This window comes from Anolis carolinensis, chromosome 3 (assembly GCF_035594765.1).
Source record: "Anolis carolinensis isolate JA03-04 chromosome 3, rAnoCar3.1.pri, whole genome shotgun sequence".
Taxonomy (NCBI): Eukaryota; Metazoa; Chordata; class Lepidosauria; order Squamata; family Dactyloidae; genus Anolis; species Anolis carolinensis.
In genome coordinates, this window is record NC_085843.1 from 42,548,326 (window position 1) to 42,573,810 (window position 25,485).

The 25,485-nt window shown below is 38.3% G+C and overlaps 1 protein-coding gene across 1 annotated transcript in view; it reads left to right on the forward strand.

Annotated features, from left to right (window-relative positions):
• The window catches only part of ttf2 (transcription termination factor 2), a 32,451-nt gene that overhangs the window by 873 nt on the left and 6,093 nt on the right, over positions 1–25,485 (forward strand). Inside the window, exons 2-22 of the mRNA XM_008107845.3 lie at positions 2,287–2,398; positions 2,898–2,984; positions 4,308–4,374; positions 6,187–7,158; positions 8,039–8,165; positions 9,166–9,330; positions 10,060–10,217; positions 10,739–10,820; positions 12,301–12,423; positions 13,185–13,335; positions 13,540–13,645; positions 14,515–14,705; positions 15,918–16,071; positions 17,124–17,215; positions 17,823–17,902; positions 18,765–18,907; positions 19,093–19,263; positions 22,617–22,669; positions 22,877–23,030; positions 23,705–23,787; positions 24,354–24,428. Coding sequence (XP_008106052.1) covers positions 2,287–2,398; positions 2,898–2,984; positions 4,308–4,374; positions 6,187–7,158; positions 8,039–8,165; positions 9,166–9,330; positions 10,060–10,217; positions 10,739–10,820; positions 12,301–12,423; positions 13,185–13,335; positions 13,540–13,645; positions 14,515–14,705; positions 15,918–16,071; positions 17,124–17,215; positions 17,823–17,902; positions 18,765–18,907; positions 19,093–19,263; positions 22,617–22,669; positions 22,877–23,030; positions 23,705–23,787; positions 24,354–24,428 — 3,346 coding nt within the window. The remainder of the gene's footprint in view (positions 1–2,286; positions 2,399–2,897; positions 2,985–4,307; positions 4,375–6,186; positions 7,159–8,038; positions 8,166–9,165; positions 9,331–10,059; positions 10,218–10,738; positions 10,821–12,300; positions 12,424–13,184; positions 13,336–13,539; positions 13,646–14,514; positions 14,706–15,917; positions 16,072–17,123; positions 17,216–17,822; positions 17,903–18,764; positions 18,908–19,092; positions 19,264–22,616; positions 22,670–22,876; positions 23,031–23,704; positions 23,788–24,353; positions 24,429–25,485) is intronic.

Sequence of the window (25,485 nt, forward strand, 5' to 3'; positions counted from 1 at the left end):
GGTGCATATGAAACATCAAGGAATTACGAGTTTAGACTTGACTTCGAAGAGAACTCATTAGGTATGTGGAAATACTCCAAAATCCGAAATACTTTTGGTCCTGAGCATTTCAGATAAGGGTTTCTCAACCAGTATCGGACTACTATAATTGTGTAACTTTGAAACACAAGTACCATATTTCTTCCGTTATAAGACCCCTTCTACACTGCCATATAAAATCCAGATTATCTGCTTTGAACCAGATTATATGGCAGTGTAGACTCATATAACCCAGTTCAAAGGAAATAATGTGGATTATCTGTTTGGCAGTGTAGAAGGAACCTAAAATACCATTGATTGTAAGACACTTATTTCAGTAGTAACAACTATGCAAAAATATTAAATTATATATAGGAAAGACCTGTGATTCTAAGAGCATCCAATTTTTAGAGATGCTTATATGGGGTGGGGATGTATCTAAGGCCCCTTCCACACAGCTGAATAAAACCCCACATTATCTGCTTTGAACTGGAATAAATGGCAGTGTGGACTCAGATAACCCAGTTCAAAGCAGATATGAGATTTTCTGCCTTGATATTCTGGGTTATATGGCTATGTGGAAGGTCCCTTAGAATCAAAGACACAGGGTGGTTAGCTACCTAGCAGGGTTTGTGCCCAAATCATTATTCTGTCTGGGACAGATTAGCAAATAATGCTCCCATTTAAATTGAAGATATGTGGGACACATAGAAGAGCCAGTCTTGCAAGATTTTCTCCTCATCTATGGCAATAGAAAAGGTGATTACAACATATTGAAACAAAATGGTCATTTTCAGTGCATCTACACTGTAGAACAGGCATAAGCAAACTTCGGCCCTCCATGTGTTTTGGATATCAACTCCCACAAATCTGGCTGTTATGAATTGTGGTGCTGAAGTTCAAAACACCTGGAGGGTCGAAGATTGCCCATGCTTGCTGTAGACCAGGCTACCTGTGTGCTTACATATCTGCTGTCCAAGTGCTGATGGCTCCTTTCAAACATTGCACGCCAAAAGAAAGGAATGATGGTGGCTGCCTTAGGAAAGAATTGCATGGTATTCTGCTTTTTGCTATGTTAATAATATTCTGTTCCAGATTTAGTTATCTGGTTGCAAACCACATTGAACAAAGATATTTTACTGCCTGAGGTAAACTAAAAAATCCTCCAGTCCATCAAGGTGGTGAGTAATAGTGAGCAGTGGCAGTTGTAGTCCGAAAGGCAATTTTTTGAAACTTTGGTCACCTTGAATTTGGTGAGACTTACATTTGTGCATACACCCAGTCGATTGCAGCGACAGTGGTGTAGTCTTTTACATTCCTCACAGAAAGACAGTCCTTTTCTTAGGTCCCAGAGGCCAGCTATTTAGGACCTAAACTCATTTTGAAGAAGTACTGTGATCAATATTATTTGCTCATATAAAGAGTATTGAGGAAGCAGACCCGATATGTACCATATATACCATTGTATGATATATAGATGTCTTTCTGGCAACTGACTCCTGTCCAGTCACTGTCCCTTAGCCCAATGGTTCTCAACCTATGGGTCCCCAGATGTTTTGGCCTTCAACTCCCAGAAATCCTAACAGCTGGTAAACTGGCTGGGATTTCTGGGAGTTGTAGGCCAAAACACCTGGGGATCCATAGGTTAAGAAACACCGTCTTATCCCAATCTACTTTACAGGGTTGTTGGAGTAGTAAATGGAGGTAGAAATCCACTTTTGAGTTCCTTGGAGGAAGATTGAAATTAAAGTATCCTATATAATACTCATGTATAAGTCTAGAAATTTTAGTAAAAAAAATCAACCCCCCATAAACTGGATTGATTTATCCATGGGTCAGCATATGTACTGTATCTTAACTCTTATCACAAAGGAAGTATACCCTTTGTGAAAGGTGAAAGCTTAGTCCATCCAGGGAAAAGCTAAAAATATATCAACTCTTTAGGTCCTCTTTATCCTGGGCAGACTTGCAAGTATACCAACAAAAAAGTAATGATAGGATAGAAAAATGGCAGAGGCAGCCAGGATACCTGGCTCAATCTGGCACTTCCTCTTTCTAATAACCCTCAACTTAGACATGGATCATATCAAAGTCCATGAATTTGGCCTTAACATCTGCCCTCAACATATACATGGGTATTTACTGTAGTAAACATGAGCTGTGAGGAACTTTGAAATGAGATAAGGCTCAAAGTCAACTGAGGCAAAGCTGCGTTTCCCATCCATTGATCTTTTCTTCATCAGTCTCTTCCTCTTTCTTCCTGCTCAGGGCATCCCTGTGTTTTGAAGACGGGCATCCGGGATGGCCCAAACAAAAACAAAAGCTTTTACATGTGTGGTGTCCAAAACCAGCAATCGTGTGGATTTGTGCTCACTACAGAGTAAGTTAAATACTTTCCGTAAAGCCCAAGGCCTGGGAATTGTGGGGTGTGCTTCTGGTCCATCTGTTTTAAAATAAAAACTCTATTAGGAATTATGTGAAAAACTCTTTTTTAATGTAAAATTCTATATTTTATATTCAGAATTGAAACATCGATGCTTTTAAACATTGCTTCTTTAATTGTAAATCCTCTCTTGAGAGCTTGCCCTAAAGTCCAAGGCAAGCAAGTAATTGAGGTAAGTTAAGAAATACATAAAATGCCTGAGAGGAAGAAGGTGCTAAGGGGAGAAAATGCTGTGTATTTATGCTTGTTATTGAGAGAAATATAAAATGTTTGTGCAGGTTGGCTTCCATTCTGCAATATGCAGCTAGTAACTAGAGCTAAATGTTTTGCATCAAGTTTCCAAACATGGACATCTAGGTTTGGCAGAGCACTTTTTAGTGACCCTTAGATTTTTGGTCATAAATTTATGTTTGTTAATAACAATTTCTTACCATAGGCTTAGCCCTTCTCATTGCCTGGTACATGAAGAATATATAGTGGACCTACAAGTTTTGATGAAGGAACAGGAGAAAGAAACATACAGGTATATTTCCATTAAAATGCTTGATGTTAGATATTCATATGATTGGGATGTCTGCTGCATCAAGAGTACTAACGGTATTTTAAAAGAAAATGTGTATAAGATTATATTTAGAGGGTATCTAAGCCCAGATCAGTTGTCAAAAATGTCAAAGAATAATTCAAAATCTAGATAAGGAGGGCTCCTTTTTCATATGGGGTGGACTTATAAGAAAGTGAAACTTTATTGGTCTAAGATTTATATATTAATTCAAATGTTTTTAAAGGTAGATCTTGCAGAGTCTTCCAGAAATGTTTTTATTCACTATTATGGGCAAAGGATTGTAAATATGCACAACTTCTTTGATATATTGTAACAGCAGAACGAAGAATATTGTTTGTATAGACCTGGAAACAGTTTGAGGTGGAACATGAAGAATGGGTTGTTATGGATGCTGGGTTAGCCTAAATTGTCAAAATAACATGGGTTGTAAGGGAAAAAGTAAATGAAATCTTTTTGAAAGATTTTGAGCAATAAGAAGTCTAACAATGTAATATTTGTAGCTAGGGTTAATAATAATTTAATTAAGCTGTTTGGTTTGATCTGTATTCGTAAAATATATTTTCTCTTCCAATTTGTGTTGTATTTATTACAGTTTAGATTGGAGGGTCAGTTCATTAGTCCTAGGCCCCTTTCACACAGCTGAATAAAATCCCACATTATCTGCTTTGAACTGGAATATATGGCAGTGTGGACTCAGGTAACACAGTTCAAAGCAGATATTATGGGATTTTCTGCCTTGATATTCTGGAATATAGGGCTGTGTGGAAGGGCCCTTAGGCCTCTTCTACAATACCTTCTACACTGCCATATACAATCCAGATAATCTGCTTTGAACTGGATTATATGGCATAATCCAGTTCAAAGCAGATAGTGTGGATTATCTGCTTTGATAATCTGGATTATAGGGCAGTGTAGAAGAAGTCTTAGGGCCCTTCCACACAACCCTATATCCCAGAATATCAAGGCAGAAAATCCCATAATATCTGTTTTGAATCAGGTTATCTGAGTCCACATTTAGATAATGTGGGTTTTTCTGCCTTGATATTCTGGGATATAGGGTTGTGTGGCAGGGCCCTTAGTGTTTTAGTGAATTAGTGTTTTAGTTTTTATTGTTTTAAGTTAGGGATTTGATACTGTGTTTTAACATTAGTTTAAGTTTAGTTTTAGTTACATAAAATTTAAAGATACCTGTATCTTTATATGTTTATATTTTTCCCTTCTCATTCTTGTTTTTGTCTTTGTTATTAATAGCAATTTGATAGACCATATTTTGTTTGATTACAGGCTGTTCTATCGATGCAGTAAAGCTAAAGCAGAAGGGAAACAATGGTGTGGAAGTGTCCCATGGCAGGTAAAAATACTTCACTGCCAATTAAACTGTATATTTATCAACCACTTTGGGGACATTACACTAATGAAATATTTAAAATATATATATTTAAGAATTATAGAAGTAGACACAAAAAGTTCACAGTTACACACTATGATATTCTATTATAACAAAATCAGGAAAAATAGGAACACAACAAGAGCAAAGGCAGCCCTGTAGTGTTTGTTTTGCGGTCTGAGCCCCTTTTTAGAAGATTTCACCTCACTTTCTGTTATGGTGATAGTTAGATTTTTGAAAAATTTGGCTTGTTGTGGAAGCAAGGATTGGTGATAAAGCTTCAGTCGAGACACCATTTCCCTATGATAACTCTTTCAGAAGTGAATTTCCCTTCAGGGATGTATATTTCTCTCCTTCCTGATGTCTCACCCCATTCTTAACTTATGAATTGTTTGTAAGTCAGATGTTTGTGACTTGGGGACTGCCTGTATTCTGCTTTGCAAGGAGGAACAATAGCACATTCTGAAACATTTTAAAAATGTATTGGGCAGTGCATTGAATTTCTAGGGCATATTTGAGATCATTCAGGAGGTACTTAGGAGGCTCCACAACATTTTGAAACCTCAGATTTGTTGGTCTGGACACAGTTTTAAATGTTCTTTTAATCTTAATCACATACAGTCATTAAGTCTGACTAAGTTTTTAGGTTAAGTTTCTTTGGAAGCATATTTTAAAATAAAAAAATTGTTTCTGCATTAAGAAAATCAGATGGAATTGCAAATTAATTCACTGGTGTCCAATGCTCATTGAGATAGGTATGACTGTATGTCCAGCCACTGAAGTCAAAAAGCCTTTCAACACAGCCATATAATCCAGAATATCAAGGCAGATAATACAAAACATCTGTTTTGAACAGGATTATCTGAGTCCACACTGCCATATAATCTTGTTAAATGTGGATTTTATACAGCTGTGTGGAAGGGGCCTAAGTCAGCCATAGGTGGGGCCAACTAGTTTTGGCCTTTCTTCACTTTCTCCTCCCTTGTAGTAACACATCCTTCTGGTTTAATGTTTTAACTGCACTGAAGAATAGTCTCTTCGAGTGATTCAGTAGGTTTTCACTGCATTGAACCCCATGGGCTGGTTGGTTATATGTTTTATTAATCTTTTATTGTGATTTATTTTTTATGATTGAATGTTTTATACTATTTATCTGTATTGTTTGATTTATTGTTTATTTTTCTGCCATTGAATGTTTGCCTTTTATGTTGCAAGCCGCCCTGGGTCCCCATGGGCAGATGGAGCAGGATATAAATAAAGTTTGACTGAGTTTGATTTATTATAAATAAGAAGGTGGGCAGGAGTTGGGTGGCAGGGAGTTGATTGAGTTTAAGTAGGGCCCTGTTTATTCTAATGGACAAACCTCTACTAGATCAAAGACAATCAGTATAATTAAATGTATTTATATGTCAGTTTTATAATTCTGGATCTTTGAATTTTTTTGCAAAGGAATTGAAGTATAACAGGGAAAAAACAAATGGAATGAAGGAAAGTTATTTGGCTGGGCTGCTATAGCTACAGTAGTACTGGTAATATTATCTGATATAATGAATGGCAATGGCAAGTTCTTCGGGGATTACAGAAAAATATTTTAGAACTTGTCAATGGTTATAGCAGTTAGAACTTTTGCAAATCTTGGAAGTATAGTCCTAGAGATATCAACTTTTCATGTAGAACTGTTCTCCAAGAGTGCAAGGAACACACAGCTGTAGTATTCATGCTCTCTCATTATATTGTAAATAGATTAAGATTTCAACTATTTGTTTGTTTTTACAGGAATCAAAAGCCAAGACAATCCCAACCAAACCACATCCTCAGCAAATGCTGGGGTTGATCGATGATCACAAAAATCAAAGAAATCCATTCAAAGTACCAAACAAGAACCAAGAATTGTCATTTGTTAAGGAACTGAATGGCAGAGAGGACAAAAATCAAAATAGAAAAGGACATGAGAAAAAAGAAACTGTAGAGTTTGGCAAGGAGAGCAAGGAAGCCTTTCAGAAATTATCATCTGAATCCAAAAGAAAAGAGCTTCTAACAACACTAAAGATCAAGAACACACACTTTGAAGGAAAATGTGAGAATTCATATGCAGGAGGAATAGAAAACCAAGCAAAATCAAGTGAGGCCATGTCTGTAAGGGAGAAAGTGACATCTCTGAATGAATACAAACATCTGGGTAAAAAGGCCGAGATGCCCCCTGGTCACACTGGACATGGTTCAACTGTGAGAACTTCTGGAGTTGATGTGCGGAAAGAAAAAAGATCAGAACAGCCATTGCTAAATTTCAAGATCCAGAAATCTAGTGGCAGGCCCATTGATGAGATACAGACTGGCAAAGGGGTTCCAGAAACCTGCAAGGACAAAAGTATAACAATGAAAACAAATGGCCATTGGGGCGCTAAAAAAGAGACAGGAGTGCCTAGGGATCATGTAGCTGTTCAGGAATTGACAGGCTCAATTCCTGGCGCACCCCACAAAGCAAATCCAGAGAAATCATCAGAGCTGTTACAGATGGGAGTCACTCCGGGGGAGAAAGACTGTAAAAATGTTAGAGGTGGTGAATGTGATAAATCTGTGCCTTTTGAATTACCTGTTGTGCAAGGATTTGATTCCCAACAAAGAAAAGACAGCAGTCAAAAGAAATTATCTCCCATATTGCCAGAACTTTCCTCTTTTCAGATCACAGAAAATGTGGATTCCAAAGTATTTTACCACCAACTTTCAGTTCAGCTGGAAAAGAAAAAGGTCTCTCCTGCCATGTGATTAGGTTTTCTGTATCTGTTCATACATTTTCAGTGGGACTGAAAAATGTCCTGTGTTGAAATAGCAAACATTTTAATTCCTTGTAGGTATAGTGGGTTCTTGGAATCCACTGGGATTTGGTTCCAAGACCCCCCTATCGATACCCAAATCCATGAATGTTCAACTTTCCTTATTTTACAATATTGTCTCTTATATAATATTGCAAAATCAAGAGTTGCTTTTTGGATTTTTTCAATATTTTCAAGCCAAGGGTGGTTAAATCAGTGTATACAAAATCTATGGATATGGAGGTCCCACTGTAATTCACTCTGTTACTGTACTAGTTCCATCTTTTCCAACCCTATCCCCTCTAGATTGCTGTGTTCCAGCTCATCTTGAGGACACCAGCTTAGAGAAGGCTGTATAAGAATAGTCTCAGGTTTTTCTCATGTCTGGGTCATGCAAAGGGCATCACATATTTTGACACAGTGGAATTCAGGTGGAGCCCTTAAGCTTGTTTTAAACATGCATTTCAATCTGTAGATAATTCTCTTTTTGACTTTTTTAGTAAATGAAAAGAACAGTTAAAGTGTTTGGCTTCGTGTATTCTTATATGGAAATGTTTCTGTGAGGAAATTTTCTATTTTGACACCAAGTGAAATCTTCTGAAAACTTAGTTGAACTCTTCTTTCTTGAAAAACAATTCCCTAATCTGTAGATAGAGGGAGGATAAGAGAGGACAAGTGAAACTGTGTTTGAGAATGATGCATCATTCTAACTTCCTATAGTTATTGTAGCCCACTGATCAGCACTACATCACTCTTTTATTTTTCTGCTATTTAGATAATCTGTTACATATCTTTCCCTCCCTTCTTGTCTCTAGAAAACTTTGAAATTGGTGAATGTGCAGGCCCTGCCAGATAAAGGTGAACGATTATTAAAGCAAGTGGAGGAGCTGGAATCTGCACTTAGCAATCTGAATTTGGAGACAGAAGAAAGTGCAAAGGGTGGTAAGCATTTTAATCCATCATTTGGAGCCAGTGTTCCAAATATACAGTCTAAGGTAGGGCTGGACAATTAAAATTCATATTGGTCCACCAAGAGCTCCTCCTCCTCCTGCTACAATGTTTTGAAGGAAAAAGGGGAAAAGTACAGTTTGCTTTTAGCCACATATTTCAAGAATATGTGGGAAAAACTGATTAGTGGGAAAATACTGAGAAGCCTAATGAATTTGTGAAGGAAGTGCACTTGATGGTCTTTGACACTTCCTTTGCAAATAGGTCCTAAAAATTATCCTTAAAATAGACCCTTTCTTTATAGCAGGGGTTGGAATTAGGTGGTCCTTTAGATGTTGAAGCACTGCAATTTCCACCATTCCTCACCATTGCTATGCTGTCTATGGCCGCAATCAAGTCACATCTGAAAGTCTGAAAAAAATTTCCTTCCTGTACTTTAAAGCTTGAAGTAGATTACTGTTTCTGGATCTAATGATTTCTGGGATGCTTTCTGAACTCTGGTGCTTCTTTTCCTATCAAATTTTGGAACGGTTGTTAAACAGTTCTGAAGGAATTGAAGACTTGTAAAAAATGAAAATATTTCGGTGCCCAGTAGAGGCATTATCCAACTTTGCTCTTTGGTGAAACTGGATAACCTAATTTGCATCATATTGGGTTTTGTACCTGTTGAAACTATAATATGGTCTTTAGCAAAGAAAAACTCAGTTAATATTTCATAGACACAGACATGCTTGACTACATTGCTTTAGTTTGCCATCTAGGAAATTCCATCTGTAAATGCATCCAAATGTAAGAAAAGAGGCCACCAGAAAGTGCCTGCTCAAGAAAAAAAAATGTTTTCTTTAAACTGAAACTTTTCATCTCAAAGGTTTTAAAAAAATAAATCACAACACGAACATGCATTTGCCCCCACATGCAGACTAAAATTATATTGTTTAGGAAGGGCTGCATCATGGACTGTTTTCTGCATATTTTAACTGTATTTGCCCTCCAGGAGAAGTGAACATTATCCATCAGGAAAAGACTGAGCAAAACCCCATGAAGCAGCCAACTACTGAGTTGAAAGGAGAGTCACAGCCATTCCAAAAACACCATGCAGCCAGTTCCTTGGAGCTCTGTCTTCCTTTGGGATCTAGTCAACACTTCAGTAACACTACAGGTAAAAGTGGGAGGTGGTACCCTCTAATACAGTGATTCCCAACCTAAGGTCTGCAAGACATGTGGGGAAAATTAGCTCTAGATTATTAAATATGGTTTTCTGTAGGCAAGCAGATGGCAACTACTAGATGGCATATGTTCTGTATCAGAAACTAGAGCTGATGTGGTCTACTCAATGCAACTTTCTGAATCAGCACCCCAAATAACCAAACCGAATCTAAAGTTGACCAAAAACTGATTTGTAACCCTTTTGGTATTAATGTTGGAGAGTTGTCCCTGGTCAAAAAAAGGTTGAGAACCACTGCTCTAATATGACTAGAAATTAATTAAGTTTATGAAGTTACTGATAAAATGACTAAAAAGACCACAGATTTATTACATTCCAACGGGCAACATGTGGTCCTCCCAATTCTTTTGGACTGTGTTACCCATAATTTCTCATCATTGGCTGTTCTGATGGAAGCTGCAATGTAACAGTTTCTGGAGGGCCAGTTTTGCCTATCTCTGTCTTACGCAATCTTCGCAATATTATGTGATACACATATTTGGTTGGCTGTTCTCTTGTCTTTTGGAAAGAGATGACAATAGCATTCAATAAACATTTGTTTAGCTGTACTCTTGCGATTTAGATAAAAGATTTCACATTTAAACACTTAGCTTGACTTATTTATCAGCTGTTTTGCTCTAATATTATTACTTATTGTTTGGTTTTCCTAATACGTTCTTCCAGAGGATTCCCATATTCAGGCCCTTTATGGAGGACGAATGACTGAAGACCGTCTCCAAGCTGTCTACAATGCCACGAGTGACGCAATTAGTCAGCTCCACAAATCTCTTGAGTCCTGCCCTACAGAGGAGACAGTGGTTGAAGATCCACCTGGGCTGAAGGTGAGCGAAGTCCAAAAAGCATCAACAAAAGCTTTGTTCGCTATATCATCTTTGTTTCTCCCATTGTTCTGCCAACCTTACTAAAGCTAAAAGGTGTTTTAGCAGAGTGTTTTCAAATGTTAGATTCTTTTATACAGACAGGTAAATCTCTTTCCTGCAGGGGGTTGGATTGGATGGCCTGTGAGGTGTCTTCCAACTCTCTGATTCTAACCATCCAATCCTGTGTGTATTGAAAATAAAATGTAAAAATATATTATTCTATCATTGGAGATCCAACTAAATACTCCTACTAAAATTGCTCATACCTATAGCTACAGATTTCTATATTATTGTTCTCTCAGTCCCTAAGGTGAAATATTATGTGTTACTGAAACCAATCTAAGGGTGAAGTCTGTTACAGATAAAACAGAGACATGTATGTTCTGGTTATCTTGCATACTTGGTCAGCAGACTGATCATACTTAATGAAATGTGACTTTGAAATACCTCTTAATTGTATACCTTATAACTGACTTTCTCAGGTCTCCCTGCTGTTACATCAAAAGCAGGCACTTGCTTGGCTCCTGTGGCGGGAAAATCAGAAACCTTGTGGAGGAATTTTGGGTAAGAAACTTTGAGGCAATTCATGATTCTGTAGTATGTGTTCTTAAAGAGACCTTATATTGAAAGTAGCTTTGTGTATAGGATTTGTGTTGGATTGAGAAGGGATAGTCTATACTATTGTCCCTTATTCCTGCCATAGACATAGCTTGGCCAAATGGAGTAGTCTCGGTTGGCAGGTTCACAATTTTCTAGTAACTGGTGAGACGGAAAGCCCTTTCTCACTATTTAGTTCAAGAATTGGGTTGCTGTGAGTTTTCTGGGTTGTATGGTCATGTTCCAGAAGCATTCTCTTCTGACGTTTCATCCACATCTATGACAGGCATACTCAGAGTTTGTGAGGTCTGTTGGAAACCGGATAAGTGGGTTCTATTTATCTGTGGAATGTCCAGGGAAGGAGAAAGAACTCTTGTCTGTCTGAAGCAAGTGTGAATGTTGAAATTGGTCAGCTTGATTAGCATTAAATAGTTTTGCAGTTTCAAAGCCTGGCTGCTTCCTGCCTGGGGGAATCCTTTGTTGGGAGGTGTTAACTGGCCCTGATTGTTTCTTATCTGGAATTCCCCTGTCTTCTGAGTGTTGTTCTTTATTTACTGTCCTGATTTTAGAGTTTTTTTTAATACTGGTAGCCAGATCTTGTTCATTATCATGGTTTCCTCCTTTCTGTTGAAATTGTCCACAGGCTTGTGGATTTCAATGGCTTCTCTGTGTAGTCTGATGTGGTGGTTCTTAAAGTGGTCCAGCATTTCTGTGTTCTCAAATAATATGCTGTGCCCAGGTTGGCTGATCAAATGCTCTGCTATGGGTGACTTCTCTGGTTGGATTAGTCTGCAGTGCCTTTCAAGTTCCTTGATTCGTGTTTGGGCATTGCTGCGTTTGGTGGTCCCTATGTAGACTTGTCCACAGCTGCATGGTATACAGTAGACTCCTGCAGAGGTGAGAGGATCCCTCTTGTCCTTTGCTGAACTTATCATTTGTTGGATTTTCTTAGTGGGTCTGTAGATAGTTTGTAGGTTGTGTTTCTTCATCATCTTCCTTATGCGGTCAGTGGTTCCCTTGATGAATGGTAAGAACACGCTTCCTCTGGGTGGATCTTTGTCTTTGTTTTCATGACTTGTTCTTGGTCTTGCAGCTCTTCTGCTGTCTGAGGTAGAGTATTCATTAGCTTGTAGAGCCCAGTTTAGGTGATTCAGTTCACCTTGGAGGAGTTCAAGTTTTTCTTCACCTGCCATGTCTACATCCTGTGGAATCCTGGATTTGTAAAACAGGGAGGGGTATTAAACTTCTTAGCCAGAGCCTTCTAGTTACCCCCCCCCCCCCCGACTACAGATCCCAGGGCCCAGAGGATGCAGCCATGACGGTTAAAGTGGAATCATATAATGTTAGAGCTGTGAAAGGACCCACAGTTAAGTCAGAGAGTTAAAGTCTTCAGCACTCATCATGCCAACAGTCCTAATGTATGTTTTGTTTATTTTCTTCTTCCCAGCGGATGATATGGGCTTAGGGAAGACTTTAACAATGATTGCTCTTATCTTGGCCCAGAAACTTAAACAGAGAGAAAAAGGAAAAACGAAAGAGAAAAAACTAGAAATGTGGATGTCAAGAAAAGGTACCGAGATAACACATAACTAATAATTCTAGTTCCTTTTTGTGTGTTTGTGTGTGCATGCGCATATGCCCTCAAATTGTCTTATGGTGAGCTCATTAATTTCACAGGATTTTTGAGGTAAGAACGACCCAGAGCTTCCTCTGATTTCTAGCCTACAGCTCCTGATTTTCCATCTAACCACTTCTCACCAGCTTCCAAGATCAGACAGAAATTTACTATAATAAAAACAGACTCTTTTATACCTAGTTGTTTAAAGTAGAAATGTGGTATCTGTAGGGCTGATTTTTAATGAGGTGTTATGTCAAACTGCTATATCAGGTCCCATCTATACTGCCATATAAAATCCAGATTATCTGTTTTGAACTGAATTGTATGGCAGTGTAGACTCATATAATCCAGTTCAAATCAAATAATGTGGATTATCTGCTTTGATAATTTGTATTATATGGCAGTGTAGAAGGGGCCTCAGTTCTCTAAGTGCATTTTGATACTTTTTGATATCAATATTTAAGTATCCATCATAAGAGAGTAGGTATCAGTTTGAAAAACCCCAAGATTTGAAGTAATTCAAAAATTCTTTAGGAAAGTGCCCTAGCAAAACAAAACAAAAAACCCACTGCTTCCCATGAATACTGGAAATGTTTATAGGGCAGTTGGAGGAGAATGTGATGGTAAGTGACTGGAACACTGAACTCTCTACGCTTCAAACGGATTTCTTTCAGAATCCTGGTTGCACTCACCTCTTAATGTTTTGTTTCAAGATTCCACTGTTGTCAATTCCTGTTCCACTCTGATTGTGTGCCCTGCATCCCTAATTCATCACTGGAAAAATGAGATTGAAAGACACGTAAGAAGTGGCAATCTGAAAGTCTGTTTGTACCATGGACCCAACCGAATTAAGAATACTACTGTGTAAGTTCAACGTTAAAAAGTAGTTCTAATATATGCACTGCATTGCTGGATATTAAGGAAACCTGGCGCTTAAACACTACTTTGCTCTTATTTGAGTTCAGTGTTTTGAAAGCTGTGTCTTTGATTTTGCATCAGATTTTTTAAAACAGTTTAAAAAATGGATCTGAGATATATTATTTACCAGTTCTCTGCTCTTCTTTACAGCCTTTCTGAATATGACGTTGTTGTGACTACTTACAGTATTCTGGCTAAAGAAATTCCTACACAGAAAGAAGAAGTAGAGGCTGCTGCTGAAGACTTTGTAGTGCAGGTGATTGAAATACATATACTTGCTGTGTTTGTGTGATATGAATAGCTGAACCCCTCATATATTAATGTGATGGATTTTAATACTAAATGAGAAAAGCATTTCCATGTCTTACATGGGGATGCTCAAGGAATACATTTTTTAGATAAACTGATTCGCATCTTCTGAATTAGTCTGGGAGTTGGATTGCAGCTATATGTTCATTTGATTTTGTAGATTTCCAAACGTTGTGTGGCAGTTGTCAGCTTGAAAAAATACCAAAAAAGGGTTAATTTAAGTGCAAAATTGTTCTGTTGATTTTTGAAGGAAGGTATTGCAAAATTAGTGCAGAATTTGTTTATGAATAAAATAAGACATGAACCAGAAGCAGACTAACATTTTGATTCCTAGCTCATTGACTTCCCATTTGGAGCAGAAAGAAGTGCTTGTGCCTGCCAAAGCATAGAAAATAAGTATTACATGAGAGAATTTGAGATGTCAAAATAGATCATTCTTCACTTAAATATATCACCACTTGGTATCTCTTCTTTTCCTTTTGTTGAATTCTCAGAAGCTAAATTTGCATTTTTACCAACCAAAAGGAACAGTAAAACTCTGAATTTTGCTATGTTCATTGAATATAAGTTCATTTGATAAGTTTCCATATTCAGTTACAGTCATAATATCTGGACTCTGTAATTGTAGAACTGGAGAAGTCCTGACACATAGTCTGTTTAAAGCTGTAAGATGAATAATGTTTTGCTTATTAGAAACGTAAACCCTTAATATGTAAAACAATGTAGGTTCATAGTATGTTACCTTCTGCCTTAATAACTGTACTTCAGTTTCCTTTTCCTTAAGACTATAAAAGCCAGGTTTGCTCCCTTTCATAGGATAAATCGCTTCCTTTTTCTCCCCTGCCTTGGATACACTGGGCTCGAATTATACTGGATGAGGCTCACAACATCAAAAACCCCAAAGTGCAGGCCTCAATGGCGGCCTGTAAACTGAGAGCTACTGCCAGATGGGCTGTTACTGGGACACCCATTCAGAACAATCTCTTGGATATGTACTCTCTGCTCAGGTAAGCTGATCTCACTAGCAAACATTCAAAGGCATAGACAGTTCTAACTAATTTTGCAATTTTCTTTTTTAAAAGACCTTAAACCAAGGAGTGTGTTTCACATACACTCATCCACTTTATATCAACTCACTTCAAAGCAACAATTCTTTGGTTCTCCAGATTGTTTGGACTTCAACTCCCAGAAGCCCCAGTAGCATAGCGAGTTACAAAGGTTCTTGGGATCTTGAGAAGTCCATAATATCTGAAGGGCTTGTTGGAAATAGCAACCTCCCAAGCCTTTGACTGTTCATTTGTTAATGTATATATTCGTTAACTTGTATTTATGTGTATGTTGATTTGCCAGTTTGACTGTACCTCTTTGGTGTGGGAAGGTGATAGACATGTGATTGTACTGAGCATGTTCACTCAGGACTCGATTTTGCATTCGGTGTCTGTTTTACGCCTCAGTGGAGGTGGATGCATGTTGCTGTTTAGACTTTTAATAGAGAAGTATGACTAGTGGACTTCAGTGAGTACAATTATACCTAAACACAATGGAGTATTAAGAATAATATCATGTGTACTCAACACACAGAGAACTACATCCTATCTATAATTGAACTTTAATAAGAAATGTGTCTGTATGGTGAATTAATACAAGATGTGTGTTAGTAAACAAGATGTCTTTTGAGCAACTGCAATTACAACTTCAAAGAAACAACCATCCTCTGCTAACCAAATATATTTTTGTAGTGGCATGTCTTTGTCCTTGGCAGTTCAAAGACATGGTTTTTCAGTTTAACAGGTGAGTTACCTGTATGCCATTACATGAATACTTATGAATATCACTTGTTCAAAGGGTTGACTTCTAACAAGGTCATGCTTTTCTTGACTAGTGGTTTTCAAATGGTGATCTCCACATATTCATGGAGATTCACATTTGCCAAATGGATATGACATCACTTTTCCTTTTCAATAAGGTTATGATTGCCATTTATTTCCAAAGGGATATGTGCCCAGAGACTTGGTGCAGTTATTTCCAACAGGGCCAGTAGTTGAGAAACAGTTTACTCAACAAAGGCATATTTCTATAGGCCAATGTTTATGGAAGAAAGATACACTCTGTGTATTTTATCTACAATAAATTTTAGGGGCATAGAAAATAACTTGTTTTCCTGCCTTGCAACGTTACTAGTACTGCTCCCTTCCACTTACTACTTTTTGTCCCTCTAGATTCCTTCGCTGCTCTCCTTTTGATGAATTCAAGGTGTGGAGAAATCAAGTGGATAACAATACAAGGAAAGGAGGAGAGAGATTGGCTATTTTAACCAGGAGTCTCTTATTGCGAAGAACTAAGGATCAGTTGGACTTATCTGGCAAGCCCTTGGTATTGTCTGGCCTTTTCCCTTCCCACGCTTCCTTCTTTTAATTCCTTCATGGCAGGACTCTCATTAATAATTCTTTGTTCCCTTCACTAATGACCAGTTTTGTCTATCCATGCTTCTGAATGAAGTCAGAGAATCCTACAATGGTATAATGAGTTATGTCATTTCAAACTGCAGGAGAGAAATAATATTGTCTTGCATGTGAACAATAATAATTTTAAAAAATCAGATGTGGCTAGTGACGAAGCTTGTAGAACAGGAAGTACAGTGAAAGAGAAGCTTTCTTTCTGGATTTTTAAAATATCTAATCACTTGGGGATGGTGGTTGTGGGTGGTGGAAAAGGATGGTGAGAGTAGACTGTGCCACTTCTGTCTGCCAATGTAATCCCTTATTTGCAGCCTGAAGTGACACAGGCTGCTCTCAGCACCTCTTTCCACCACGCACAACCACCATCTCCTAAGTGATTAGATATTTTTAAAAGCCAGAATAGGTGACCCAGGTACGTTGGCATTAGAAATGAACTAATACTGCAATATAACTGAAAACACATTGGTCTACAGGCATTTTCTACTAGCCAGTATCATTATTTTAGAGCCTTGGAAAGTTATTTTTTTAGACTATCGCTTCCAGAATCTCCCGGCCAACATAGGCATTGTGGGGACTGATTGAGACTTGGATATTATTTTCCGTACAAAGTTTTTTTTACTTATTAATCTACTAAACAAGATACTTTGGATCTTCTGTGCACAAGAGTGGTTTGTTTTCTTGTTTAGACATCTCTAGCCAGAGGATTTTAAGTATTGAGGATTTATGTATGAGGAAGGATTTTCCTCTTTTGGACATACTAACGCTAATGGTTAGCTGTGGGGAAAGTCTAACTAATGTTAAGCTTTAGGGCCTGGATTCTTCAGAAGAATTAAAGGAACAAGTGTTCCATCTATATTACATCCCCAGAGCCATGTGGAACATAAAACAGTATGTGCCACCTGAACATTTTATAGGAAAAACAACTTTTCTATTGATGTTGAACTGTGTAATATGGATTCTTTCTAGGTCTTGCTTCCTCAGCGTCATACTCGCCTACACAGATTAAAACTCTCAGAGGAGGAACAGTCAGTGTATGATGTTCTGTTTGCAAGATCAAGGTGTGGTAGATTTCTGTGAAAACATTAAGAATGAATTAATTTTTGTGCCCTGCTTGGACTTACTTTGGTGTAACATTTTCTTTTGGATAGCATGGAAATGACAGCATGTGCAAAATCCCTTTTTCCATATCCTTTTGGATGTTAGCAAGTTTCCCCATTATTGATTAATTCAGGTCTCTGTGGTAAAAGTTGCCATCTTGTCAATGTGTCCCATGTAGTACTTCAGATTATATTTATTCAGACTTTACAGATAATAGTGAATGAATTTCCTCTCCCTGAATTGTGTCCGCATGCTTTCTTCTCTTTTTAATTTTTACTTTATCAATGAATTTCTAACCCCAATAGTTTTAAGCAAAGATGGTTGTTGGGGTTTTATTTTTGTTTTGTTTTGTTTTTGCTTTACTTTCATTTAACATTCCAATAATCCTTGGAGCTCAGTATGCATTGTGTCAACAGAAAGTCAGGTGTTTTCAATTTGTTGCATGAATAAAACATCTACCTGTGAATCTGTTTAATCGATCCATGTATCTGATTCTTGTGCAAAAGTGTAGAGGTGAGCCTGCCTGTTTAAATGTTCTTTCATAGTGCTTTCTTTATCTTCAACCAGATCAACACTGCAGTCCTACCTCAGACGACAGGAGGCTCAGTCGGGGACAGGATCAACTGGGGGCAATCCATTTGATAAAGGTTAGAATTCAAACTGGCTTCTTCTGGTTGTTACAGAAAGGTGTGGAGAGGATATGGATGTTCTCACCTACATAGCTAATTCCTCTCTCATTCTGATCTGTTGTTGAAGTCATTTTTCTATAGCCTGTTAATATAGGATAATAATGGTCTCTAAAATAATGTCTTGCTGCCCCTGCATCATCATCATCATCATCATTATAACATTGTATGACACGGCAAACAAAATAGATTTGCTGGATTTTGTATCACAAAATCACAAGTCGAACACTTCCCAAGTGTCTAGGACTGTGTGATGTATTTTCGGATGATGCACGCAGATCCCAGTAGGGTGGCCTTTTTGCAGTTGGCAGATCGTAATTTTGTCAATGTCTATTGTTTCCAAATGCCGGCTGAGATCTTTTGGCATGGCACCCAATTATTATTATTATTATTATTATTATTATTATTATTATTATTATTATTTACTGTATTTATGTACTGCTTTTCTCACCCTAGGGGGGGACTCAAAGCAGTTTACAACATAAGAATGGCAAAATTTCATGCCCGACATACATATAAAATCAAATCAAAAATCTAAACAAAAACATATAACTATGTTTTAAAATCAATAAAACAATTAAACATAAGATTAAACAACATTAGACATGAGGACATAGAATTAAAGCCACCTTTTATAAACATTAAAATCACATGATCCAAATTCGTAGGCCGGGAACATTCCAGTTATCAATTGCACATATTCCATATTTATTGCATTGTGGGTCTATGTGCATTCCCTTTGATTTTTTAATTCTTCTTAAGCTCTGAAGAATAATCCTGCTGGTGTTGCTTCTGAAATTTATGTGGATTTGTCTTTTAATAGGATCACAGCAGTTTAGGCCGAATCAACAGGACCCTATGGGCAAGATCAGCCAAGATAATCCCCCCATCTCCACTACCATTCACATCTTGTCCCTGTTGCTCAGACTCCGTCAGTGCTGCTGTCATCTTTCTTTGCTGAAAGTGGTAAATACACATCTATTATTGTTGACCACATCTAAGCTGCCCTGACAAAATTACATTTTGGGACTATATAAACGAAGAATCTGCCAGCCAGGGGCCATGCTGACTAGAGTTTCAAAGAGTTGTGATCGAAAGAAGTATCCTTATTACATTCTGGGTTGTTCTTGGCTCTGTTCTTTTCATTGCAGGCTCTTGACCAGGCAAACCTGGCCAGTGAAGGCATCTCTCTTACTCTAGAGGAGCAGCTCAATGCTTTGACCTTGTCTGAACCAGACAGCAGCGACCCTCAGTCTGTGGTCTACCTCTTTGGTGCAGCTTTCAGCGTGGAACTCTTTGAAGCCACCAGGCAGAGCACTAAAGTATGATGATTCAAGCAGAACATGGAAAAGTTTTTGTTTGTTTTGTTGAGATAAAATTTCCAGAAATTATAACTGAGGGATATTACTCCAAGAAAGTAAGCTTTTCATGTCCTCAAAGACTGCGGCAATGAGTGACAACAATCCCATTGCTCTAAGAAAGAAGAATTGGGTTGTCCCTTTCATCCACTCCATTAGGTAGAAATATGCAGAAATACAAGTTCAGTTCTTCAGAGATAGCCATTTAAGTATGTAATTTGTTGTTGTTTATTCGTTCAGTCATTTCTGATGCTTTGTGACCTCATGGACCTGTCCATTTAGTATGGAATATCAGTATGCAAAAGGATTTTCTAGCACCTTAGAGATTAACTCAGACCCCATCTACACTGCCATATACAATCCAGATTATCTGGATTGTATGGCAGTGTAGACTCATAGAATTGAGCTCAAAGCAGATAATGTGGATTCAGAAACTGAATGATATGGCAGTGTAGATGGGGCCTCAGAACAAAGCTGGTAGCATCATTTTTCATAGACTGAATCTATATCCTCAGATGCATCTTATGCTTCCAGCTTCATTCTCTCGGTCTCTAGGCAAGGTAAAAGTTTCCCCTGACATTAAGTCCAGTTGTGTCCAACTCTGGGGGTTGGTGCTCAACTCCATTTCTAAGCCGAAGAGCTGGCGTTGTCTGTAGACACCTCCAAAGTCATGTGGCTGGCATGACTGCATGGAACACCGTTACCTTCCTGCCTGAGTGGTACCTATTGATCTACTCACATTTGCATGTTTTCGAACTGCTAGGTTGGCAGAAGCTGGAGCTAACAGTGGGTACTCACTCCACTCCCCAGATTTGAACCTGGGACTTTTCGGTCTGCAAGTTCAGCAGCTCAGCGCTTTAACACACTGAGCCACCGGAGGCTCCAAGGTCTCTAAGGTGCTACAATATTCCTTGGGATTTCTTTAGCTGATTTGAGTTACAGTTTTAACAGATCAACAAAACTCTATAGCTCATTTATACAAAACTTTTCTTTCCATTTTACCAATGTACAATCAGACATCAACTGTCTGGCATTTGTTAGTCAGATCCAATTAGAGTGAACCCAATCAATCAGTCGTTTAATGGTGTGGCAATGCATAGTTAGATCTAATGGAGTCAATGTGTCTGCTCTAGTCAGGGCTAAAACATTCAGAGCAGTGAAGAACTGATTTTTTTTGTTAAGACATAGAAAGTTTTTGCTATAACAGTAACTTTGGAATTCAAGGCTATGTTCCTATACATTCTTCCTTGGGAAAATTCTAATTGAGTTTATTAGGGCTTGATTCTTGAGTAGACAAGCCTACATTTGCACTGCACAATAACCATAGATAAGTGTTGTGCAGCAAAACAGTGGCTTATCTAGACATGTGAGTTGTGCTGCACAACCCCACCATACTCTCTGCCAAGAGATCCAAAGCTACTGCTCTGGAGGAGTAACAAACAAGCCTTGCAAAGCAGAAGAAAGTAACCTTAATTTGATGTCGCACATAGGCTGACAACTATTTGGCCAACAGTATAAAGCTGTTTCTCCCTTCTAAAACCTAATTTATTAGTGCCATCAGAATTAGAGATATATTGATAACCATCCAGCTTTCTGTTTATTGTGTGGAGGACAAATGAACATGCTTGTGCATGTTTTTCTGATCTGGCTTGCTAAGCAACAGTGCTTTAGCCTATGTTATAAGCAGGTCAGCTGTGAGTAGATTGCTGTTCAGGCTTTTAGAACTGAGAATGGGCGATGATAGTTCATTATGTCCTGAACTGAACTGAAACGAAACACTAAGACAGATTACTTACTGGAACATGATCCAAAAAGGTCACAATCCAGCAAGTTACCTCACTCCTAATTCATGTACCATTTTGTAGTATAGTGTTTGTTTTCCCAACAGAGTATGCACTTCATGCATTATATGGCTTCAACATGATCATTAAATTTATTTATTTAGGTAGGAGAACTCAAATATGTTTTAAAACTGTACAACTTCATATAGCACACACACCCCAATTCTGCAACCCTCTTCCATTTTGTGGGTCAGTGTGAAAAGGTGCCAAAATGTTAAAAGTCTTTAGAAGTAGTGAATTTGTTTTCAATGTTTACAATAATATATTGTATGCACATATAACTTGTAAGCTGCTCTGAGTCCCCTTCGGGATGAGAAGGGCGTGATATAAATGTCATAAATAAATAAAATATATAAGCATTAATGTAATGGCACACAGGTAACTCAGCTGTTAAACATAAGAATCATGTCCTTGAACTGCCAAGAACAAAGACATGTCACTACAAAAATATGTTTGGTTAGCAGAGGATGATTGTTACTTTGAAGTTGAAATTGCAGTTTAGTTGCAGTTGTAATTGCCCAAAAGATATACACTCCCTTGAAACCCCTTAGTTTAAAATATGCACTCGGAGATAAACAAACAAAAACAAAGTCTTTGAAAAACAACCTATCTTGTTTACTCACAGACATCTTCTATTTATTCACCATACAGGTACATTTCTTATTAAAGTTTAGTTATAGATAGGATGTAGTTTTCTCTGTGTTGAGTACACAGGGTATCATTCTTTATCAGTAGTCCATAGTTTTTAGGTATAGTTGTACTCACTGAAGTCCATAAGTCATACTTCTGTACTGAAGTCCTAATAGCAATATGCATCCACCTCCCCTGAGATCTGATGCAAACATGCATCTACCTCCACTGAGGGGATTTCAGATACACATCCACCTCCACTGAGGTGGAAAACAGACACACATCCACCTTCACTGAAGTGGATAATAGATACTGAATACAAAATGGAGTCTGAACATGCTCAGTACAATCACATGTCTATAACCCCTCCCACACCAAAGAGGTACAGTCAAACTGGCAAATCAACATACACATATATAGCAAATATGTACATTAACAAATAGTGAAAGGCTTGGGAGGTTGCTATTTCCAACATTAGTTGTGTATTTCTATATGGCAGGGAGTTGTGCTAGATAGCCACCACGATTGCTTCCAATTCTATGATTCTCTGTTAAGAATCGGTGCCTTATTTTCCTCTTCCCACTCAGTCACACATTTCTTTTTTGTCTCTTGTCTTTGAAATTACAAGCCCGCAGGCAGGAACTATCTTGTTTCTTACTGAATTTATGTATACCACTTGAACTTTTCAGCTGAAGATCAGAGAACAATTTTTCTACATAAACCTTGCAATCTTAAGTAGAAGTATTTGCAAATAAGCAGCATTCAGCCTCACAAAACTGGGACTAATATCTTGATTAAACATACTTGGGATTGGGTTTTAAGCACACTTTCTTCTCATACTTTTAGCTCTCACATCTCTTGAATGAGTTGAAGGCTATTCAAGGTCATTCTCAGAAAAGGTGAGTATGAGCACACCAGTTCCCTTTATGGGTTTGGAATGCTTTCCAGTATCATCTCTTCCAATATTACATCCTTTCATCCCCCAAGACTTTAAAATAGGTCAATACTATCCAAACACCAGGGAAGATAAATATTGGTATGGGCAGGATAATAACTTCTTCAACCCACTAGGTCGAGTCTTAATACAATTTTCCCTCTATTTTAAGTGTAATTGTGTCTCAGTGGACTAGTATGTTGAAGGTTGTAGCAGTACATCTGAAGAAGCTTGGGCTGAAATATGCTACCGTGGATGGCTCTGTGAATCCTAAACAGAGGATGGATGTCGTTGAGGAATTCAACAACAATCCCAAAGGTCCTGAGGTATGGAAAAATACCTATAAAGCTGTTTTCAGTGCTGTTGCATGATGTCCACTTGTCATTGTGACCAATGGTGCTTTAATTAGATATTTAATTACCACATAGGATTAGAATATTAATAATTTAGTTCACTATGTGGTCTAAATGGAGCCCCCGGTGGCGCAGCGGATTAAACTGCTGAGCCACTGAAATTCGAATCTGGGGAGTGGGGTGAGCTCCCACTGTTAGCCCTAGCTTTTGCCAACCTAGCAGTTCAAAAACATATAAATGTGAGTAGATAAATAGGTACCTCTCTGGTGGGAAGGTAATGGCGCTCCATGCAGGCATGCCAGCCACATGACCTTGGAAGTGTCTACAGGCAATGCCGGCTCTTCGGCTTAGAAATGGAAATGAGCACCAGCCCCCAGAGTCGGAAACAACTAGTCTTGATTTCGGGAAAACCTTTTATCTTTACCTGTATGGTATAAAAGTCCTTTGTTAAGTCTCCAAGATGAATTTTCAAGAGGTGGGGAGGTCCATGGGGGAGAAAATTCTGTTGTAGTAGCATGACATCAAATTTAAACCAGGGATGGCGACTATAGTGCCCATAGCAGTACCTCATCTTCCATTTAAATCAAGTCTAATGATAATGGTGTATGCAAAATAACCAGCTGCTTTTTATTATGCTCTTAACACAGGTCATGCTAATTTCTCTTCTGGCTGGAGGTGTTGGTTTGAATCTGGTTGGTGGAAACCATCTCTTTCTCCTTGATATGCACTGGTAAAGATATATCAGATTTTGTCTTGAAATTAAGGACAAAAGTTCTCAAAAGAACTCTTTTATAATAACCCAATGGTTACAAAGATCAGATTGTTAAGCAATGTATCTAGTTTAATATGTTGGGTTCTTTGTATCAATACACTGTTACTATGGTACACTTTGAGGATCACATATCGTGCACATTTACTGTTATTATCTGTAGTCTGAAGCGTGTAGTAAATTTATATCTCAATACATAAGCTAATTCTGTTTTAGATGACCTCTTAGCTTGCTCCTTCAGAGGAAGAGGAAGCAATGGCTCAATTCATCTGCTATCTCTTTTCTCTCATAGAAATAAGCAGATTCCAAATGCTGCAGGAAAAAGAAGAATGATATTGGAGCAGTAGTGGTTGGGAACATTAATGTAGTTACTATTTCATTCTAAGCAGAAATAGCATTAGAGAAGAGTCTCCAGCTCTTGGCAATCCTTTGCCCTGAACATTATGTGTGAACTAGAATGTCTGTTCCAACTAAATCGAATGATTATTATAAACAATAAAATGACTGAGCTGTTTTTTAAATTTTAGGAATCCAGCATTGGAAGACCAAGCCTGTGACCGCATTTACCGTGTGGGGCAGAGAAACGATGTCACAATCCACAGGTCAGGTTTTGTAATAATGCATTTTATCACCACTATTTGTGTTAAGTTTTAAATGTGAAATTGCTTGAAATACTGTATGAACAGGGACCGGGCTTTAGCACAGCAGGTTAAATCACCAAGCTTGCAATAAATCTTGCCAACCAGAAGGTTGACCGTTCAAAGCCTGGGGCAGGGTGAGCTTCAGACCTTTAGCCCAGCTTCTGTCTACCTAGCAATTCAAAAACAAATGTGAGTAGATAAATAAGAACCGTGTTAAAGTGGGGAGGTATTTACATTGTTATAATCAGCATTGAATGTTTGCTGTCAAGGACAGAACGCCACAAGATTCAAAGTAACAGAGTTTATTAGATTACAGAACTCAAAAATGCCCGTAAAACACAAGGGCCAGGCAGTTTTTGCCTTTAGGAGCAAAAAGGGGCAAAAGTAAATGTTCAAAAGATAAACCGGATTAAACCGGAGTTTAATCCGGGTAAAAACAAACTGCTTGCGTCAGCCTGGGTATAAACGAAACGAAAGCCAAGGAACAAAAGATACAAAGAATGCAACTAATTGGCAGCAGATTCCTCTCTGCTGCCAACACTGTGCTTAGAGTAACTTGCGTCGCTCCCCCACACACACAGCAGACAGGATCTCCAACACGAGTAAAACAGCCAAGGATTGTAGCAGTTGAGTAGACCAGTTCCGTTCCGTAGATCAAAGCCAGAAGCAGACGTTTGTAGTTTTTCCAAGTCCAAGAAGGGGGGAAGACAAGCCGTGGTCAGTTCAGTCCGAGTTCTCAAAGCAGGAGATGGCGTCCGTCAAGAAGACGACGGAGGGTCAAGCTAATAAGAGTAAGCACAGGTTTGCACAAACAAATGCCCACACAATCCCTCCCGCCGTCTGACCCTGGATTCCAATCAACTTACGTCACAGCACAGGAAAGCACACAAGTCTTCAGGGAAGCGTCCCACACACACACGGATCCCAAGCGTTTGCCCAGATTACCTTGCCCAACGCAATTTGCAATTGCTCCCAAGCCCCATTTTATGCCAGTTACAAATCTTCATCACTGTCAGCT